The sequence below is a fragment of the Thermobia domestica genome, chromosome 7 (genome assembly GCF_964235325.1).
Source record: "Thermobia domestica chromosome 7, izTheDome1.hap1.1, whole genome shotgun sequence".
Taxonomy (NCBI): Eukaryota; Metazoa; Arthropoda; class Insecta; order Zygentoma; family Lepismatidae; genus Thermobia; species Thermobia domestica.
The window spans coordinates 94,430,091-94,447,297 of NC_137460.1; the positions used below are offsets into that span (position 1 = coordinate 94,430,091).

General features: G+C 32.8%; 1 protein-coding gene across 5 annotated transcripts in view; it reads right to left on the reverse strand.

The window, feature by feature from the left end:
• The window catches only part of LOC145690288 (protein borderless-like), a 189,660-nt gene that overhangs the window by 22,987 nt on the left and 149,466 nt on the right, over nucleotides 1-17,207 (reverse strand). For 3 of the 5 annotated variants that reach the window (XM_081765052.1, XM_081765054.1, XM_081765053.1), the window contains exons 7-10: nucleotides 13,580-13,798; nucleotides 7,763-8,022; nucleotides 6,743-6,918; nucleotides 3,825-3,884 (exon numbers count right to left, since the gene is read on the reverse strand). In XM_081765052.1, coding sequence (XP_081621178.1) covers nucleotides 3,825-3,884; nucleotides 6,743-6,918; nucleotides 7,763-8,022; nucleotides 13,580-13,798 — 715 coding nt within the window. Of the gene's footprint in view, nucleotides 1-1,708; nucleotides 3,072-3,824; nucleotides 3,885-6,742; nucleotides 6,919-7,762; nucleotides 8,023-13,579; nucleotides 13,799-17,207 lie in introns of those variants that run through there. The other 2 variants (XM_081765051.1, XM_081765050.1) reach the window with 1 other exon arrangement.

A 17,207-nucleotide genomic window follows, 5' to 3' on the forward strand; every position in this document is an offset into this window, starting at 1 on the left:
AAAAGTCGCATAGAACCAAATCAGGTGAATAAAGAGGATGCCCCATCACAGATATTTTTTTTTTTTGCTGGTCAGAAACTACTAGACAGATAGGGCCGTGTTGCATTGTCCTGGTGCAACAGCCATTCATCACTCCACAACTGTCGCCTTTTTTCCTAATTTTTCAACGAAGTCTTTTTAGTACTTCAATGTAGTAGTATTGATTAACAGTCTGACCACTGGGAACTCACTCAATCATTACAATTCCATTAATGTCGAAGAAGATAATTAACATTGCCTTGAATTTTGATTTTGACATGCGTGCTTTTTGGGTCTTGGGAATCCTGGAGACTTCCACTGCATCGACTGGCCCTTACTTTCTGGATCATAGGTAAAAATCCATGTCTCATTACGTGTTACAACAAAATTCCAACAAATATCTTAGTTTCACAAGAAACTTGTTGATTCGTCGTCGTTGTCGGTTTTTACATTAGACATTTTTCCGGCAGAATGCAGTTGCACGTGTTCACTCAATGACGCAGTACTCCGTACTGGCGTGATTGGCTAAGACGAAACTGGCCGCATGGATGGAGCAGGTGTGTGGGATGACGTCAGCAAAACAGTTGTTGCCAACTCCACTCTGTTTTCAAGCTAAACACTTAGTCTCGTTTTTTTTTTTTTTTTTTTTTTTTGTGTGTGTGTGTGTGTGTGTGTGTGTCACACCTCGTATTTTGGATGAACTATGCTGGTTGGATTAGGAATGACACGTTTGGATTTCGAGGTTCAGGATATATGTTAAGGAAACTTTTAGGACACAGGCTATGGATAAGTGAAATATTGGTGTATAGGGACATTATCATCTCTAGAGGCTCAGAAAAAACTTTTGGTGTTAATAGGGTCATGATTGAATATATGATCGATAAGTGAGTAGTTAGTATCTTCAAGAAATAATGAAAGAACCCGGACGTGTGATTGAAAATGGCAGTCTAGGAAGGAGTGGGAGAGAGAAAGAGATATGGAGAGCGTCAAACGTTTATCTAAACTCCATACTGGATATTTCTTTTCCCAGTTCTTCATTCTTCTCTTTCTTCTCTGCTTTGAAATTGAATTCGAAGTTTCAGATTATTTTGCTTATTCTTTACATATACTACTCAACATGATCATGAAACAAAATATTTGACTTTCGAGACATACATATTACTCTAGTACAGTGGTCTGAGTAAGAACAAGATGAGAATTGAAGTAGATTTTCTGAAAAAAAATAATAATCAAAATGTTTTAGAAATATTTCCTTCGTCATTTATATCATAAGAGAATTGTAAATGAAGCAATAGCTTATAAAAAGAAACTATCTTTTTTTTTGTGTTCCTTGAAAAGTTGAGTAATTCATGGAATACATCTTTAATTATACAGTCAACCACAAAAGTTACTTCATTTCACTCGTCAATTAAGTAATTGCTTCAGCCGAAACTGAACGAGGACTTTTTTTTTTTTTCTAAATATAGTTTTGTGAATGGAGCTCAATTTTTAGTGCTGAATTTAGAAATATAAAAGAAAATGTCGGTCAGACATACAAGTATGTTGAACTTCATGGTTCCACCACTCAATATGAAGAAAAAATATCTATCATGTCTTATTGTATGCATTTCATTTACAGATTGACCAGTAAATAGTTACCTATGTGTTAAACTCAAAATACGGACACCTGGAACATATTTCGTTTGAACTATAAAATGCGACTCAAATCCAGATAAACATATTCAATGCTGCTCTCAAATTCTGTTTTATTTCTAGAAAATTACATTTTTCTGTGATTAAAACATAACAATATGCTAAGTATCAAGATATTTTATACTTTATATAATTTGTAAATATGAGTTAAATGGCAATATGCTTAACATATAAAAGAAATACGTTATAAAATTTATCGTTGTTAAAAATATACATATGTACGGTATAATTGTAATGGCACTTTGTTACGTATTGTTTAATAATAACATATTAGTTTTTTGGCATCTGATTTCAGATTCCGTTCTTCATTTGGTCTATGTCTCTACAAGGTATAAAAGTAAAACAAAACAACAAGATAAAATTAAAGTACAGCACACTGATATGTCACTCATAATAAATATTTTCTGCACATTTAATTATCACAAGAAAGAAATATTTAGACAATTTGAAAAGTTTACAACCTGTCAAGCGAGTTCGTACGATTTAATTCTATAAAGCAAATGGGAACAAATATTTAATAAAATAAAGTACTGTGCAGTATCACTGAGATCTCTCAAAATTTTGCATCTTATATTGCATTGTTCAGTCACTGTGATTCAATCTTAATGAGTATGTTATAATGTTTACATACGCCAAAAATGTTTAAAGTATTTGTTCTGACGTTGTCTGCAAGTATACGATTAACACATATATATATATAAAATATGGTACTTGGTTTAATAGCTTCTAGTACTTTTTGGCACGGCTTCTACGACTTTTTGAGACAAACTTTTTATTTTTTCGTTGTGTAATTTCTGCTTGTTGCATTCGGATCAACTTTAACTGCTCTAACAACACCAAACGCTGAAGTTCTCTATCTGATAGTTTAATCGTTTCTTCAGTTTCTGGCAATTGATTCGATTGAATATTTACTTCAGCAGTAGAATCGAAAATATCAATTTCTTCATAACTACTATTTTCCAGTGGAATTAAATTGGCTGAGGGTGTTGGTTCTGTTGAAGATAATGGGGTTGTACTTCCTGTTTCTTGTGAGTTTGACGTAGCTGAATTGTCCATGTCTATTACTTTCACAGATTCTGGTGTAGTTGAACTGCCTGAGTCAGATATTTCTGCCGAAGTAGTTGTAGGTAAGGTGACTAAGCCTGGTATTTTCGCTGAAGCCGAAGTAGTTGGACTGTCTAAGTCTGAAATTTCCGCTAAGGATATAGTTGAATCATCTGAGTCTGTTATTTCAATTGATATTGAGTCATCTGGGTGTATTATTTCGGGTGAGATTGAAGTGGTTGAATCATCTGAATGTGTTGCTTCCGTTGTAGTTGAAGTCCAGCTGCCTGAGAGGGTTACTTCCGCTAAGAAAACTCCTAGAAAGGAACCATATATCCACTCATGTTGAAATTAACTAAGTACATTATAAATGACAATCTTAATACGTGTCACATTACATTCTTGTGACCTGTATTTCAATAAAACCATGCACATTAGGTTAGGTTAGGTTAGGTTTAAGTAATCAAATACTAAACGGTTGTCTTACAAACTTGAAAAAAAAAAGTTCTCAGAAGATTAAAAAAGCTGTCGAAACTTCATGTGATAGTTTCATTACAATGGAACAAGGCAATAATAATAATAATAACGGATTAATTTTTTTTTATGTGTTAGAGATATGGGAAGTTTCGTCGGACAAAGTTGGTTTTAACATTCAATTACCATATTCAGTCATTTTGAAATGATATATTAAAAAAAAAAAAAAAAAAAACGCCGAGAAAATTCTCTTCACTTTTATTACTTAAACAAAACTTTTTGAATTCAGGTTTATTATTAGCTGCTTTGTTTAATTACATTTACAGGATCAATTCCTAAAGTTTGGTCACGTTGTTTATGAACACTCTGATATGATTACCATCTGAACAAACGATATCCAAGTGCTAGAAGACCACAAAGGAAGTATAGACCATTTTTCAAAGTCAGCAGAATAAAGAAATAGTTTTATAAAGAGAAAGATAATGTAACTGATAAAAGTTTCCAATAAATGATATATGTTGGAATTTATTTACAATAATTTCCTATCTATATTGTTTAAAATTCATGAAAGAGAACCGTGCAAAGGAAACACTTACCATCTGGTAATCCTGTTTTCACTGCAGAATGAGTACTCGCTACTGCCGAACGAAACAGTTCTGAAAAATTGAACAAAGGAAAAAAAAAAAATAATAATAATAATTAAGCGCCAGACTGCGGTCACAGGTAATGTCTCTCATTTTATTACTTACTAAAACATGATAAAATTTGCACTACTAGAATAACTTTCTTGTTTCTTAATATCTTGTTTTGAGGAAGTTTTTCTATAATTCTAGTAGTGAAAAGTATTATGTCTTTCAAACTTAATTAACGTATGAATTGTATGAATTACAACAACTATAGAATGAACGTGTTCAGAGTCGGTATGTTACCAAAAACAAGCTTGTCACAATCATTAACTTGTAGTGTGAATACCTTGAGAGTTTTTTAGACAATGATTATGCACTCACAATAAGGAAAGAATATTCCATGTAACATACCAATAGATATAGAACTTTTACGAACATACCAATAGACACAGAATGCTCAAGTGTTCAACAGCCCTTAGATGTGTTAATCTTATAACTCAGAGCAGGTAGTAACTGTCATGCATACGATACCTCAGCATAAAAGATGTAAATCTTAATTTTAAAGTTAAAATATTTTATTTCTCCGTAGACTTCTTTATTTTCATTTACTAATTCATTTAAATTATGTAATGTAACTAGTGGCGTATTTAGGATTTTGTTTTGGGGAGTGGGGATATGCGTAACACGTGAATAACCACTTATGTTTTCCCTTTAGGTGCCGACAAATTTTAATGAAGTTCATTTTCCTTACTTTAATATTTGTATAATGATACTTCCAGGAATGAGGAATGAAAACATTAAGTGAGAATGAGCATAAATAACTGAAAGGTAAGATAATTCCTAAATTATCAAAAGGAAATGCGCGGGAGGAGGTATGAAATTCAGTGGCGGCACATTTTAGAAAAATAAGTAACCTTGTAATAGAAAAATAAGTTTAAAATTAAATACAAATACCACGATAAGGAAAAGAAATGTAAATCATTTAAAGGAAAAGAGTTTGAATGAAATAATCAAAGAATAAAACAGTTATGATCAATACAACGATATTACACTATATTTTATTAAACAACATACAACGTTCTGCTCTTACGTAAATTTTCCCAACTAATTTAATAACTTTACACTTTTTAAAACAACTCCTTGTGAACAATATGGTTAATAGGGCCTATATTAAGATACATATTTACTTAGTTTTGGTGTTACTGACGACGGCCGACTTGAATCACAACTAACAACGATCGAAACAACGGTAGGAGAAACGAAAGAAAGAAACAACTAAGAAAAAGAAACAGAAGAGTAGAATGGACGAAAGAAAGAAAAAAAGAACGCAGTTCTTACATGGAATGAAATTTGATAACTACAGTATTATTTCTGAACAAAGAATATAAGAATATGGAAAGTCAATGAAATTCTTAGAAATGGTAAGAAGAATTTATATATAACAGTTCTACTTGCTCAATGACGCTTAAAACAAGGTTGGAGGTGTTCTCTGTACTGCAAATGTGGTGTTGCTGCCTGAGCCGCGAAGAACTCTTTGCCTCTGAAGGAGGAAAATTAATTGCGAAACTCGGCATGAAGACGTTGTTTTATTAAGGATGAAGGGTGATTCGAGATAAGAAAATTGAAAAGGGAAGATTGATACAGGAAAATTGAAAAGGGAAGGTTGATACAGGAAAATTGAAAAGGGAAGATTGATACAGGAAAATTGAAAAGGAAAGGTTGATACAGGAAAATTGAAAAGGAAAGGTTGATACAGGAAAATTGAAAAGGGAAGGTTGATGCAGGAAAAATTGAAAAGGGAAGGTTGATACAGGGAAATTGAAAAGGGAAGGTTGATACAGGAAAATTGAAAAGGGAAGGTTGATACAGGAACATTGCGGTACAACAGTTCTCATTAGTAGCAAACAAGCTTAAATAATGTAGCTACTTCTATGCAGTATTTTCCAGCAATCAGGATCACTTTCGCCACGTTAGGAATAAATTTCAAATTTATTTATTTATTTATTTATTTATTTATTGGAAGGTGCATTAAAGGCATCACACCCAATCGAGAGCTCCTTTGCAATTCTTAACCTCATTACATAGTTAAATGGTTTCATTTTGATTTGTGTGTCTGTATTAAATATATCAATATATGGCTAAGGAGATTTTTTTAAAAGTATTTTTGTTTTTTTTCTTTTAGGTGACGAAACATTTATTTTAATGTCATTGACAACTTTGTTTTAATGACAGTCTATCTATCTTTCTCTTTAATAATTTAAGAATTACTACAAAGTCATTGGCTGTTTGGTGGGTTAATCATAGCATTTTATAGTTAGCTAATAAATTAGGATGTGTGTCAAATATCAGATACAATGTGTTCGTCTGTGTAAATGTTCAGATTCCAAATTGCTGATGTGTATTCTAATTGTGAGCTATCATATAAAACACACACTCTCATATATATATATATATATAGATAGATAGATATAGATAGATAGATATATAGATATAGATATAGATATATATATTTAAAGTACAGATTGATTCGGAAACCTTTTCTGTCCTATGATAAATCGTAGAGTTATTCCATTTTAAATCATTTTCTTTCATTTTAAATTCGATCAATGTGGTAAGTAATATTTAGTTAAGAGTCGAAACCAATACCATGATCTTATAATCCCTGAATAAGCAATAAACACAATATTAAGAACCACTCGTACAAATCAATATGATTTTTAACGTGACTACTTGCAGTTTATAGTGAACGGAAGCCTCTCAATTTGCGATAGATGACGTGTTAATAATGGCAGAATACTTATGATGGTCATGATGGTATATGCTTTCTAAATTTTTTGGTGTAGTCTAATGATATTCCCAAATCTTTGTCAAATGCTAAGTTCTCTTACTTTTAGTAGCGAATCGAGCTATTTTACTGACTCTGCCTTCTTCCCCTCGTCCGTCACGACTCATAATCATGACTTCATACGTAACACCAGGCCGAAGTCCAACTATTGTATACTCCGTCGTATTCATAGATGGCATTACAAAGCATCGCCATCTTGATGTTTCGGATTCCTGATACCTGCAAATTATATTACATCGCATCACAAAAATTGATTATATATATATATATATATATATATATATATATATATATATATATATATATATATATATATATATATATTTCATATGATGGAGTTATCAGTGAATTAAAGTAAAAACTAATACAATTATCTTCTTCTGACATATTTACTTTTAGATATAAGTAAAAAACGCTTTTAATGTGTTACCAAAAGCATCCTTAATGATTACTGAATTCTTAGTGTACACGTAATTACAGATAATGACATATTAAATAAACAGTGTCAAATGTATGTTATTCCCTTTCGATACAAAGTACTGCTGTTATTCTTTAAATAAAATAATGAAATAATGTCCTATAATAAAGAATATTTTATTTTTTGTTTGCTCTATGTTTTTGAGAGTTTGTTCTTTTATACAAAAGGTTATTATATAAATAATTTTAAACATTGCAATGGTTGAGTCATATATCATGGCATTTTTTCAAGGTTACCACAAATTACTATTGAAATATTTCTTTTTTTAAATACACAACTTTCTTAATAACTATTTCATTAATTTATTAACTAATTCAACATTCTTGAACATTACAAGACAAGTATTCCCGTAAGTTTTACGGGTTTTTAGTTTTATATGTTTACTATTTAGATTTTTGTATCGGTTAGATAGTTTGCTGTACAGATTCAGTCCCTCAAATAGTGCTGTATGTCCCAAATTAGTTGATAGAAATCTTGATACGTGTAAATAGGAAAATGTTCTCATATAATGAGAAGAAAGTCATCAGTCATCTGGGTTCTTGATTCCTGAGTTTAATGTTCCTTGTGAGTTATATACAAACTTACCACACACTGAAGATTTGTTTGATGTCTGTATTCCCTGGTGACCATCGAACAGTAATAGCAGTTTCATTAGTGTTTGCTGTGAGGTTATGCGGAGCTAGAATAGGTGGCGTCTCAACATTTACTTTCACTTCTGCCATGCTTGTTCCTGCTATATTGAAAGCAATGCATTGATATACACCTTCGTCCTCTTCTTGAACATTCTGAATGGTTAGGTTTCCCCCGTCTACACTGCTACGATCACGTGGTAGCGGTAGGCCTTTCTGCGAGAAACAAGTCAGCAAATTTACAAAACACCTAATTATTATACATATAATGAAAAGATTATAACGGAAAATAACTTCATTACACATGTACGAGAAGAGACTAAAAAGAAACCGGAATGAAAACGCGCGACCGCTTGTATTCGTACTAGAGAATACTCCTGTTAGGTGGGTCTAGTAGAGACCTTTCCAAATCGGTTGTCCAAACGGCATCTGCGTATGAGATTAACGGTTGATCATAGTGTTTTTCCCAACTGTTTTCATTTGCTGCCTACGAAATCGTTATGATTTAAAGAAACAAAGAACGTGTTTGAAATTTGGCTTCCTGCTTGAAAAATCGGCAACGGAAGCTTCCCAAATGCTTCAACAGGCTTTCAAGAAGGATGCTATGAGCAGCACAGAAGTTTTTGAGTGGTTTAGGTACTTTAAACGCGGTGAGATAAATAATGAAGAGTATGCTTGTTTTAGGCGCTCTTCATCATTTCGAAACGACGAAAACATCGAAAATATCCGCCAAAAAATCAACGAGGATTGTCGTTTCACTATCGACGAAATTTCAGAACACACAAGATTGAGTTGGAGCTCGTGCCTGTGGGCTTTGATTGAGGATTTGCAAACAAGACGTGCTGCCGCTAATTTTGCTCCTTACTTGCTCACATCGCATAAAAAAAAAAAAAAAAAAAAAAAAAAAATCGTCTGAATTTGAGCCAGGACTTGAAAAATCAGATTGAAAGCGATACAAAATTTTGACCAAGGTCATTACAGGTGATAAGAGTTGGTGTTATGGATATGACCCCGAAACCAAGCCAGAGTCTAGCCAGTGGAAGACCCTTGACTCCAGCAATAAAATAAATAAATAAATAAATAAAATTAAAAATTAAAAAATCAAGACAAGGGAGGTCGAATGTTACGACGATGATCATTGTTTTTTTTTATATTCGTGGAATTTTACAACCGGGTATTTATTACCCCCCCCCCTTCCCCTGGTCATACTGTTAATCAGTGCTTTTATGTGGAAATTTTAAGAGGACACAGGACGACACAAGTTGAAGAGTTCCAGAGGTGTTTCAAACAATGGGAAAGAAGACTGGAGAAGTGCACCACGTCTAATGGAGAGTACTTTGAAGGAGATTTTGAAATGATTATGTAAAAACTTAATAAATTACTTTTTTAGAACAAAAGTCTGGTTTCTTTTGGGTTCCCCTCTCGTATATTGCACTAATGTTTACAAGGAATTAACATGTCTAATATTCTCAATAATTTTTCTCTTAACATCGATACTTACCAAAACAATAATTATTATGTTATAAAATTCCTGAAAGAAACGCTACCTTTGAGAGGGGGAAACATCGTCGTCCTAAAATTGTCAACAGAGACCCAATCTTCCCAATAAAAATATATTCACCCATCACTGGCATGGTTTTCTACTCTATGTTAATATTTATATAATACTTACTGTACTTCTACATCTACTTCTAATATTGATTAAAAAAAATATCAGAGAAGCTGAAAAAATTAAACCCGAGAGTTGCAAAACCACGCTCAGAAATTGTAAGTATCATTCTACTTAAAAGTTTCCGCAATTCCTGAATCTTTAAATTTCCAAGATTTCGACTTTCTCCTGGAGTCTTGGTCACGGAGGTTAAAAACAAGAGGAAAAATAACAGAAATATCAAGAAATAAAAAGGAACGGACTTACCAAGGGGAACAACTGTGTGCAAAACACGTTGTCAAGTGCGTCAGCGATCTGCAGATGGTCTTGAAGCAAACTAAAATATGTCGGAGTCAGTTTGTGCGCCTTTTCTGTTTTTGTTGGAAGGCCGCCAACTCATGTTATTTTTATCATCATTCGAATGCTGTGAAAATTTTGTGATAACGGCCTCCCATTCGTCACTCAGCCATCCCTCGTCTAGATTTAAGTTTTTTTTTTTTAATGAATAAATAAATTTTCAAAAACAAGTCTCTCTACTTCATTTCTAGCTCCAAATAACATTTTTGAATCTTCTACCCTGTGTTGCGTTCCTTTTAAATGTTTCGATAAACTTGACACCAGATTTTCCGCTTTTGAATTTCTAATGTGTTCCTTTACTCGGACTTTTAAATTTCTTTTCGTTTTGCCTATGTAACTCTCTTGGCAACTGCATGTAATTTCATAAATACCTGATTTCTCATTGGGAACTGTGTAATAACTCTTAAATTGGGTGATGTTCTTTTCTAAAGTTTTAGGTGGTTTTAAAGCTGTACGTAAACCGTATTGTGTATAGATTCTATTTAATGCAGTTGTCAACGTGGGAAAAATAGGCAATCCTATCCATCTTTTATCCTTCATGTCGGTTTCAGGTTTATCGGAACTTAAATTCCTTTTAACTCGGTTATACCAATTATTTAATAATGGAGCTGGGTATCCATTCAGACTACCCAATTTCATCAGGTATTCAATCCCTGTCTGTAAATCTGTTTTTAAGGAAGTAAGACGCATGGCTCCCAAAAAGAAATTCTTCCACTATTTGCTTTGGAACCTGCTGAATGTGCAGATTTATAATGAATGTTCTGTGTACCTGCTGTTGGTTTGTGGTTGACACTGGTAATGAATTTGTTGTTATGTCTTCTTATATTAAGGTATAGATATGTAAGATTGCCGTCCTCTTCTTTCTCAACCGTGAATCTCAAATTCTTATGAATATTATTTAATTCTTTTAATAAGTAATCCAATTGTGAATCGTCCTTGTACAAGAAAAGTACATCGTCAACATCTATAATATCGTACCATACCAAGTTCCATTCTTTCAAAATTCTACTGTCAAACATATGAAGTACTAAATTAGCTAACAATGGTGATAATGGGTTTCCCATAGCCAAACCTTCAACTTGATGATATACAATAATCGTGTATCCTGAATGTCAAAAAAAGTATATCCTGAGTAAGGTTTTCCTTATTCACAGTCAAATGCCGGGATGGTACCTAACATATAGGTCTCAGGGCGCTTCCTTTCTTTCCCAAACCTTTCTTCCTTTTCCTTGAATAGTGCGATCGCCGAGAGACGTCATTCCTCATAAGAGTCTTCCAGTTCCAAACTTGCTCTTGTCCATTTATAGAAAATCTCGGAAAACTGAGTAACACTGTATGTTTTGTAGAACTGGAAATACTTGAGTGTGTTTGTGTGGATCACTTGAACACCCTCAAGTATATCCAACTCTAGAAAACATATCGATCCTACAGTTTTTACAGTTTTCCGAGATTTTCTGTAAATGGACAAGAGCCGGTTTGGAACTGACGACTCATATGAGGAATGACGTCTCTCGGCGATCACACTATTCAAGAAAAGGGAAGAAAGGTTTGGAGAAGAAAGGAAGCGCCCTGAAACCTATATGTTAGGTACCATCCCGGCATTTGTATGTGAATGAGAAAAGCCTCACTCAGGATACACTTTTTCGACTTAATGTCCCCACCGATAATCGAACCCGGAACTGCTCGCACCAAAGACGAAAGCGTTAGCGATTACGCTACGCGAGGCCACTTCATGTAACAGGCAAATGATGTACCAGACTATACTGTCTTTATAAATACGAATAAACTGAAGTTGGACGGAAACTTTGATGTACAGTATAACTAGATAATAATTTTGATGCTTTAAAATCTAAACGCAAACAAACTATTTGCTGAGCAAAACAATATATTCACATAAAAAAAAAAAAAGACTACATACATGTTACAGTTTCGTCAACTAACACTTTGGTTTAATCAGACACTATCCAGTCTGATGAAGCCAGATGAAGACCAGATTCGATCAGACCAGATGTAGCCAAAGTGTTAGTTGGCGAAACTGTAACACGTATGTAGTTTTTTATGTGAATATTTAAAATCTACACGGAACTAAACATATGCATCAAATGTTTCATATATATTTTCTTAAATGTTCATATATAAATATTTCAATTAGAAGTTGGTTAGTAATGGGAATTTTGGGGAAATACTGTAAAAAGTAGATATATTTTTGTTCTTCAAAAAAGAGTTGTACGAATCCTAGCTGGTGTAGGACCCCGAGAGTCCTGTAGGAAATATTTTAAAGAACTGGCTATACTACCTTTACCATGTTTGTATGTATATTGCTTAATGGAATTTGTAAGATCCAATATAAATGAGTACACAACAAACGGTAACGTGCATGGGTATAACACAAGGAAAAAGACTAATTTTCATCCACCAAACCATAGAACAGCAATGTACGAAAAGGGAGTAAAGTATGCTGGTATTTTGCTATACAATAAGTTACCAAACAAATTAGAGGTAATCAAGTCTAATGTTGCATTCAAAAGAAAATTAAAAGAATACCTATTGTCACATTGCTTCTATACAATAGATCAGCGTTTCCCAACCGGTGTGCCGCGAGGAAATTGAAACAAAATTATTAATTCTATAGCAATCAAATTGCAAGACATAGGGAAAAATGTATATTTGTATTTCACATAACTATGAACCTCTACTATGAATCTACAATTTTAAGTTTCATACTGAGTTACTTTTCTGTACATTTTTAATGTTGAAAAAAGTATTTGTTATCATTGTTATGACCATTATTGCTTCTTTATTGTTGCAGACAATTTCGTAACTTGAAATTTTAGAATATCATTCAATTCTTTCGACAAAGCAAACATGCATACAAATTACCTACATTTGTGTTTTAAAAGTGAAAGAGATTTATTTGTTCGTTCATTATTTAGTGATCTTCCTTTTTTTGTGAAAGGTTGGATACAGTTTTCGAAAAAGGAATTTTATTTTTAGAAACCTGAGTCGTATATTTCATTGCAATTGTTGTCAAGTTTTAAATTAGAATGGAAAATAAGCATAATGATTTACCACAGGGGAAAATCAGTGATCGAGCTTTCTTCTCTGTGAGGAGATTAGTAATCACAGAGAAAAAACAACACTGTATTTTATATTTACAAATAATAATAATAATATCTATATGAGTGTGCCGCAAGAATTCAAGTTACACCTGTAGTGTGCCGCAAGTTGAAAAAGGTTGGGAAACGCTGCAATAGATGAATATAATCAATTAAATAGTCACAATGTAAAGAGACAAAGTAACAAGATAGGTCCATTTATGTATAAGGTATGCTGTAGTATTGGTATAATGATATTTCAAATTACTATAATGTATAAATGTATGAATTATGTTTAACAAATGTGTCTAATATATGTACTGCTTCAATTAACCATGACGAATCCCATGTACTATCGGAAAATTATTTCCAAGTTTGTACAGAATGGAGGATAAATAAAATGAAATGAAATGAAATGTTAATTAAAAAACCTAATATTGTAATCAGGTTAGTGCTTATCCTTACGGATTTTCTCTTTGATATGCCACTACAAATAATTATCACTGCTTTGTTGAAGGATCGTACCTGAATCCTTCACACCCTTTGCTCTAACTTTGAAGGAACGAACAATATTTAAAATGATACGTAAGTCGAGGACTGTATTTTTCTATCAAGAGATTTTTTTTAAAAAAAAATAATAATACTAATAATAAATATATGTCCAAGAACTTACTCGTTGCCAAGTAATATTTGGTCTTCTTAATGTATCACCTTCCAGAGCATCACACTCCATTACAAGGGTTTCACCTACTTTACTTGAATAGAAGTTATTAGGATGAATCTTAAAAACAGGAGGCTTTTGAACAATGACTTGCATTGGGCCAGATGATCCATGACTTCCGAGAGCGTTGGTTGGCACGCATTTGTATTTATCTTCATGACTCTCGTTTACCTGGAATACAAAACAATGAATAATTAAAGTATATTTTAAAATTTTAGTAGTAACATAATCTCACTGTACTTAGGTAAGTTATAAGGAATAAGGAATAGGTATAATAAGAAAAGGCCTTATTGTAACTTCCTAGTGTTATTATTCAACAGAAAAACAGATTTATCTTTTTTCTTTAAAAGAGTTTAGTTTACCAAAACCCCTTTAAATATTTACTCTGTCCATGTATAACGAAATACTTTGGATGGATTATTAATTACCTGTACCTTGGGCAGAAAGTGCTCATACATGTGCACTATACTTAATAGAATGTTAATTTAATATTAACAAAAGAAGAATGTTTTTAATATCTGTAAAAGATATTGAGAGTGTTATGTAATTAGTTGCTATGTAATTGTTTATGGATACCTAATCATCATGTCTGTGTGCATGACAGTTTGAACGAAAATATATTATAAAGTGTATCAACTAATAAACCATTTAGTACCGTTCATCGACTTTATAATTCTTATAGAAAAGGTGAGAATAATAATATGTATAATTATTAAAGGTATTTTTACATGCAAACAATTGCTACCACTCGAAATTCATATATCAACGATCGAACCAGGTTGACGACTACCCTTGGTGAGTCGTTATAAAAATTTTGGTGCCTTCACACCGGGATTAGCTAAAAATTTTGGTTTACCTCACCCGGGAATTGCTGTAAATTCATATCCCGAAGTAAAGTAAGGGTGAATTTACTTTTGTAATAAAGTTAATGAATACAAATTTCACCAGACTAAGAAGTGGTAGAATAATTATAAGAAAAATGAACGGTGAGGCAATTGAGAAAGAATCCAATAATAGTGACGACGGTGAACATAGTGTAGCATCAGGAATGACATCAGAAGACCGAATCTTGCTAGCCTTACAGCGACAATTGATTCAGATGTCTACCGAATTGAAGCAGACGATAGAGCAGAAGTCCGAAGAGTCCAATAAGCAATACGAAGAATTGAAGCAGACGATAGAGCAGAAGATAGAGCAGAACTCCGAAGAATCCAACAAGCAATACGAGGAATTAAGCAGACGAATGGAACAGAAGTCAGATGAAACGAAACAATTAATTATCCAGACGATGAACGATATCACCTCGCAGTTCGAGGAAAAGTTAAAAGGAATATCTGAGGAATGCCAGGATAATCACAACCACCTGAGCCAAGAAATCAGTGATGTAAAAAAGGATTTAGAAGTAATAGAATCTTCTGTTCAACAGCAAAAGATTCAGGTCATCAATAATTCTAACAACATACGTGCAAATACGCAATTGATAGCTACTCTACAGGAAGAAATTAGAACGCTACAGGTTAAGGACAACACATACCACAATAATATGGGTAGTGATCGCTTGGATTTTCCCCACTCACCAGAGATGACTTCGCCTTCACCTGTGTCTGATGAGGATATTATTTTGGAAGAAATTCATCCGAAGAGGACAGATGGGCGGAAAAGGGATGGTGCAACGACACATCACGTCATGGATAGGAATTGTCACCCAATAAGTACACGGAATGATAAAAGGAAGGTAAATTTAAGTGTTAAGATGAGTGAAATACGGGCTATGAGTAAATTCAGTGGTAAATGTAATGAGAACGCTACTTCTTTCCTGGAAAAATTTCAGGACGAATGCAATATAATGTGTATAGATAGATCACAATATATGAAATTAATCCCTCATGTATTACTCCCACCATGTGCTTTATGGTTTAAAGCCGTACGTGATCACATCAATACTTATGAGGAATTCAAAGCAGCGCTAATTGCGAATTATGAAAATGACTTTTTGCTTGCAAATCGAGATGCCACCATTAGAAATCAACATTTCAATCCTCGTTGGCACAAATCTGTTGTTGAATTTGTTGTAAATACATACAACGAATTAAAAGTCGTTAATCCCTTGCAATCGGAATCTAGAATAATAGCATCGATTCGAAATTTGCTCCCATTTAAGTTACAACAGATCTTGTTTTCTACACAGTGTATGAGTTTCAACCATTTATTAATGCTTGTCCAATGCTATGAAACTCAATACCATGCTATGAGTCAACAAGCAGGAGTAGGTAAAAATAAGAATAATTCAGATCATTTCATACCTGTTCGGAATCTAAATATCAGAAGTGTGAATGATACGGAACACAACCTAAGCCGAGTAAATTCTAGCAATCAAAACGAGCAAAATAGGCAAAGTTATGTAGGGAATCAGCCTAACCTAATCAATCGTGGTAATCCTGATGTCAGATCACCCAACAGAAGTAGACTTAAAAACAATCGGAATATAGGGCGAAATTACAGGAATACAACAAGCTACATGGATAGACGTAATTGGAGGTCAAGAGATGGCACTTCGTATCAAAATCAGAATCACGATGAAATACATGTACAGCATATTGGGGAACCTAATCATGATTGTGCTGTACAATATACTTTATTAGAATCATATGCAAGTACGAATGTAAGTTGATTACCGTTAATGAAATTAGGTTAAACCCATATCAGTTATAGATTCTTGTGAACTTTTATTTTTAAGTTTATGTGTTAATATCGATAATGAAAACAATTCTTATAACTTCGCTATACAGGCAATATGAGGAATTATAATTCGATTCATAATTGATTAAAAACAAAGATTATTTATATTAGATTGACTTGTGTTGAAAACCTAACTGTCAAAGATTATGTTAAGTATAAAATTCATTCTATTAAGTTAATTATTCAACGACTGTCTTGAATGAGATTCTTCTATATTTTGATGCCTTATTGATCCAATGTTTATTTTAAAATATCACCCAATATAATTATTATATAAAGCGCCCTGGATAATGGTAACTCATGTTTTAACTGTAATTGCTTCTTACGATTTTGATTTCGCACCCTTCAAAGATTAAATAAATAGGCGACGACGTTTTAATAATAAAATATAATAATAATGTAATGAAGGATAATGAAATAAATATAATTAATGTAATAAAAAATAAGTATTAATGAAATGAAAGATTTGTTATAAATATATATATATATATATATATATATATATATATATATATATATATATATATATATATATGAAATGAAGATACATACGAGGGGCGATCAAAATGTGATGAACATATGTAATGTAAGACCATTATTGTAAACGGACCAGTGGTTCTTGAAGATAAAAGCCAAACTTGCTTATGACTTTTATATTCAGTCCAATTGTCGGGCGACATTTTATATAACGAAATACTTTGGATGGATTATTAATTACCTGTACCTTGGGCAGAAAGTGCTCATACATGTGCACTATACTTAATAGAATGTTAATTTAATATTAACAAAAGAAGAATGTTTTTAATATCTGTAAAAGATATTGAGAGTGTTATGTAATTAG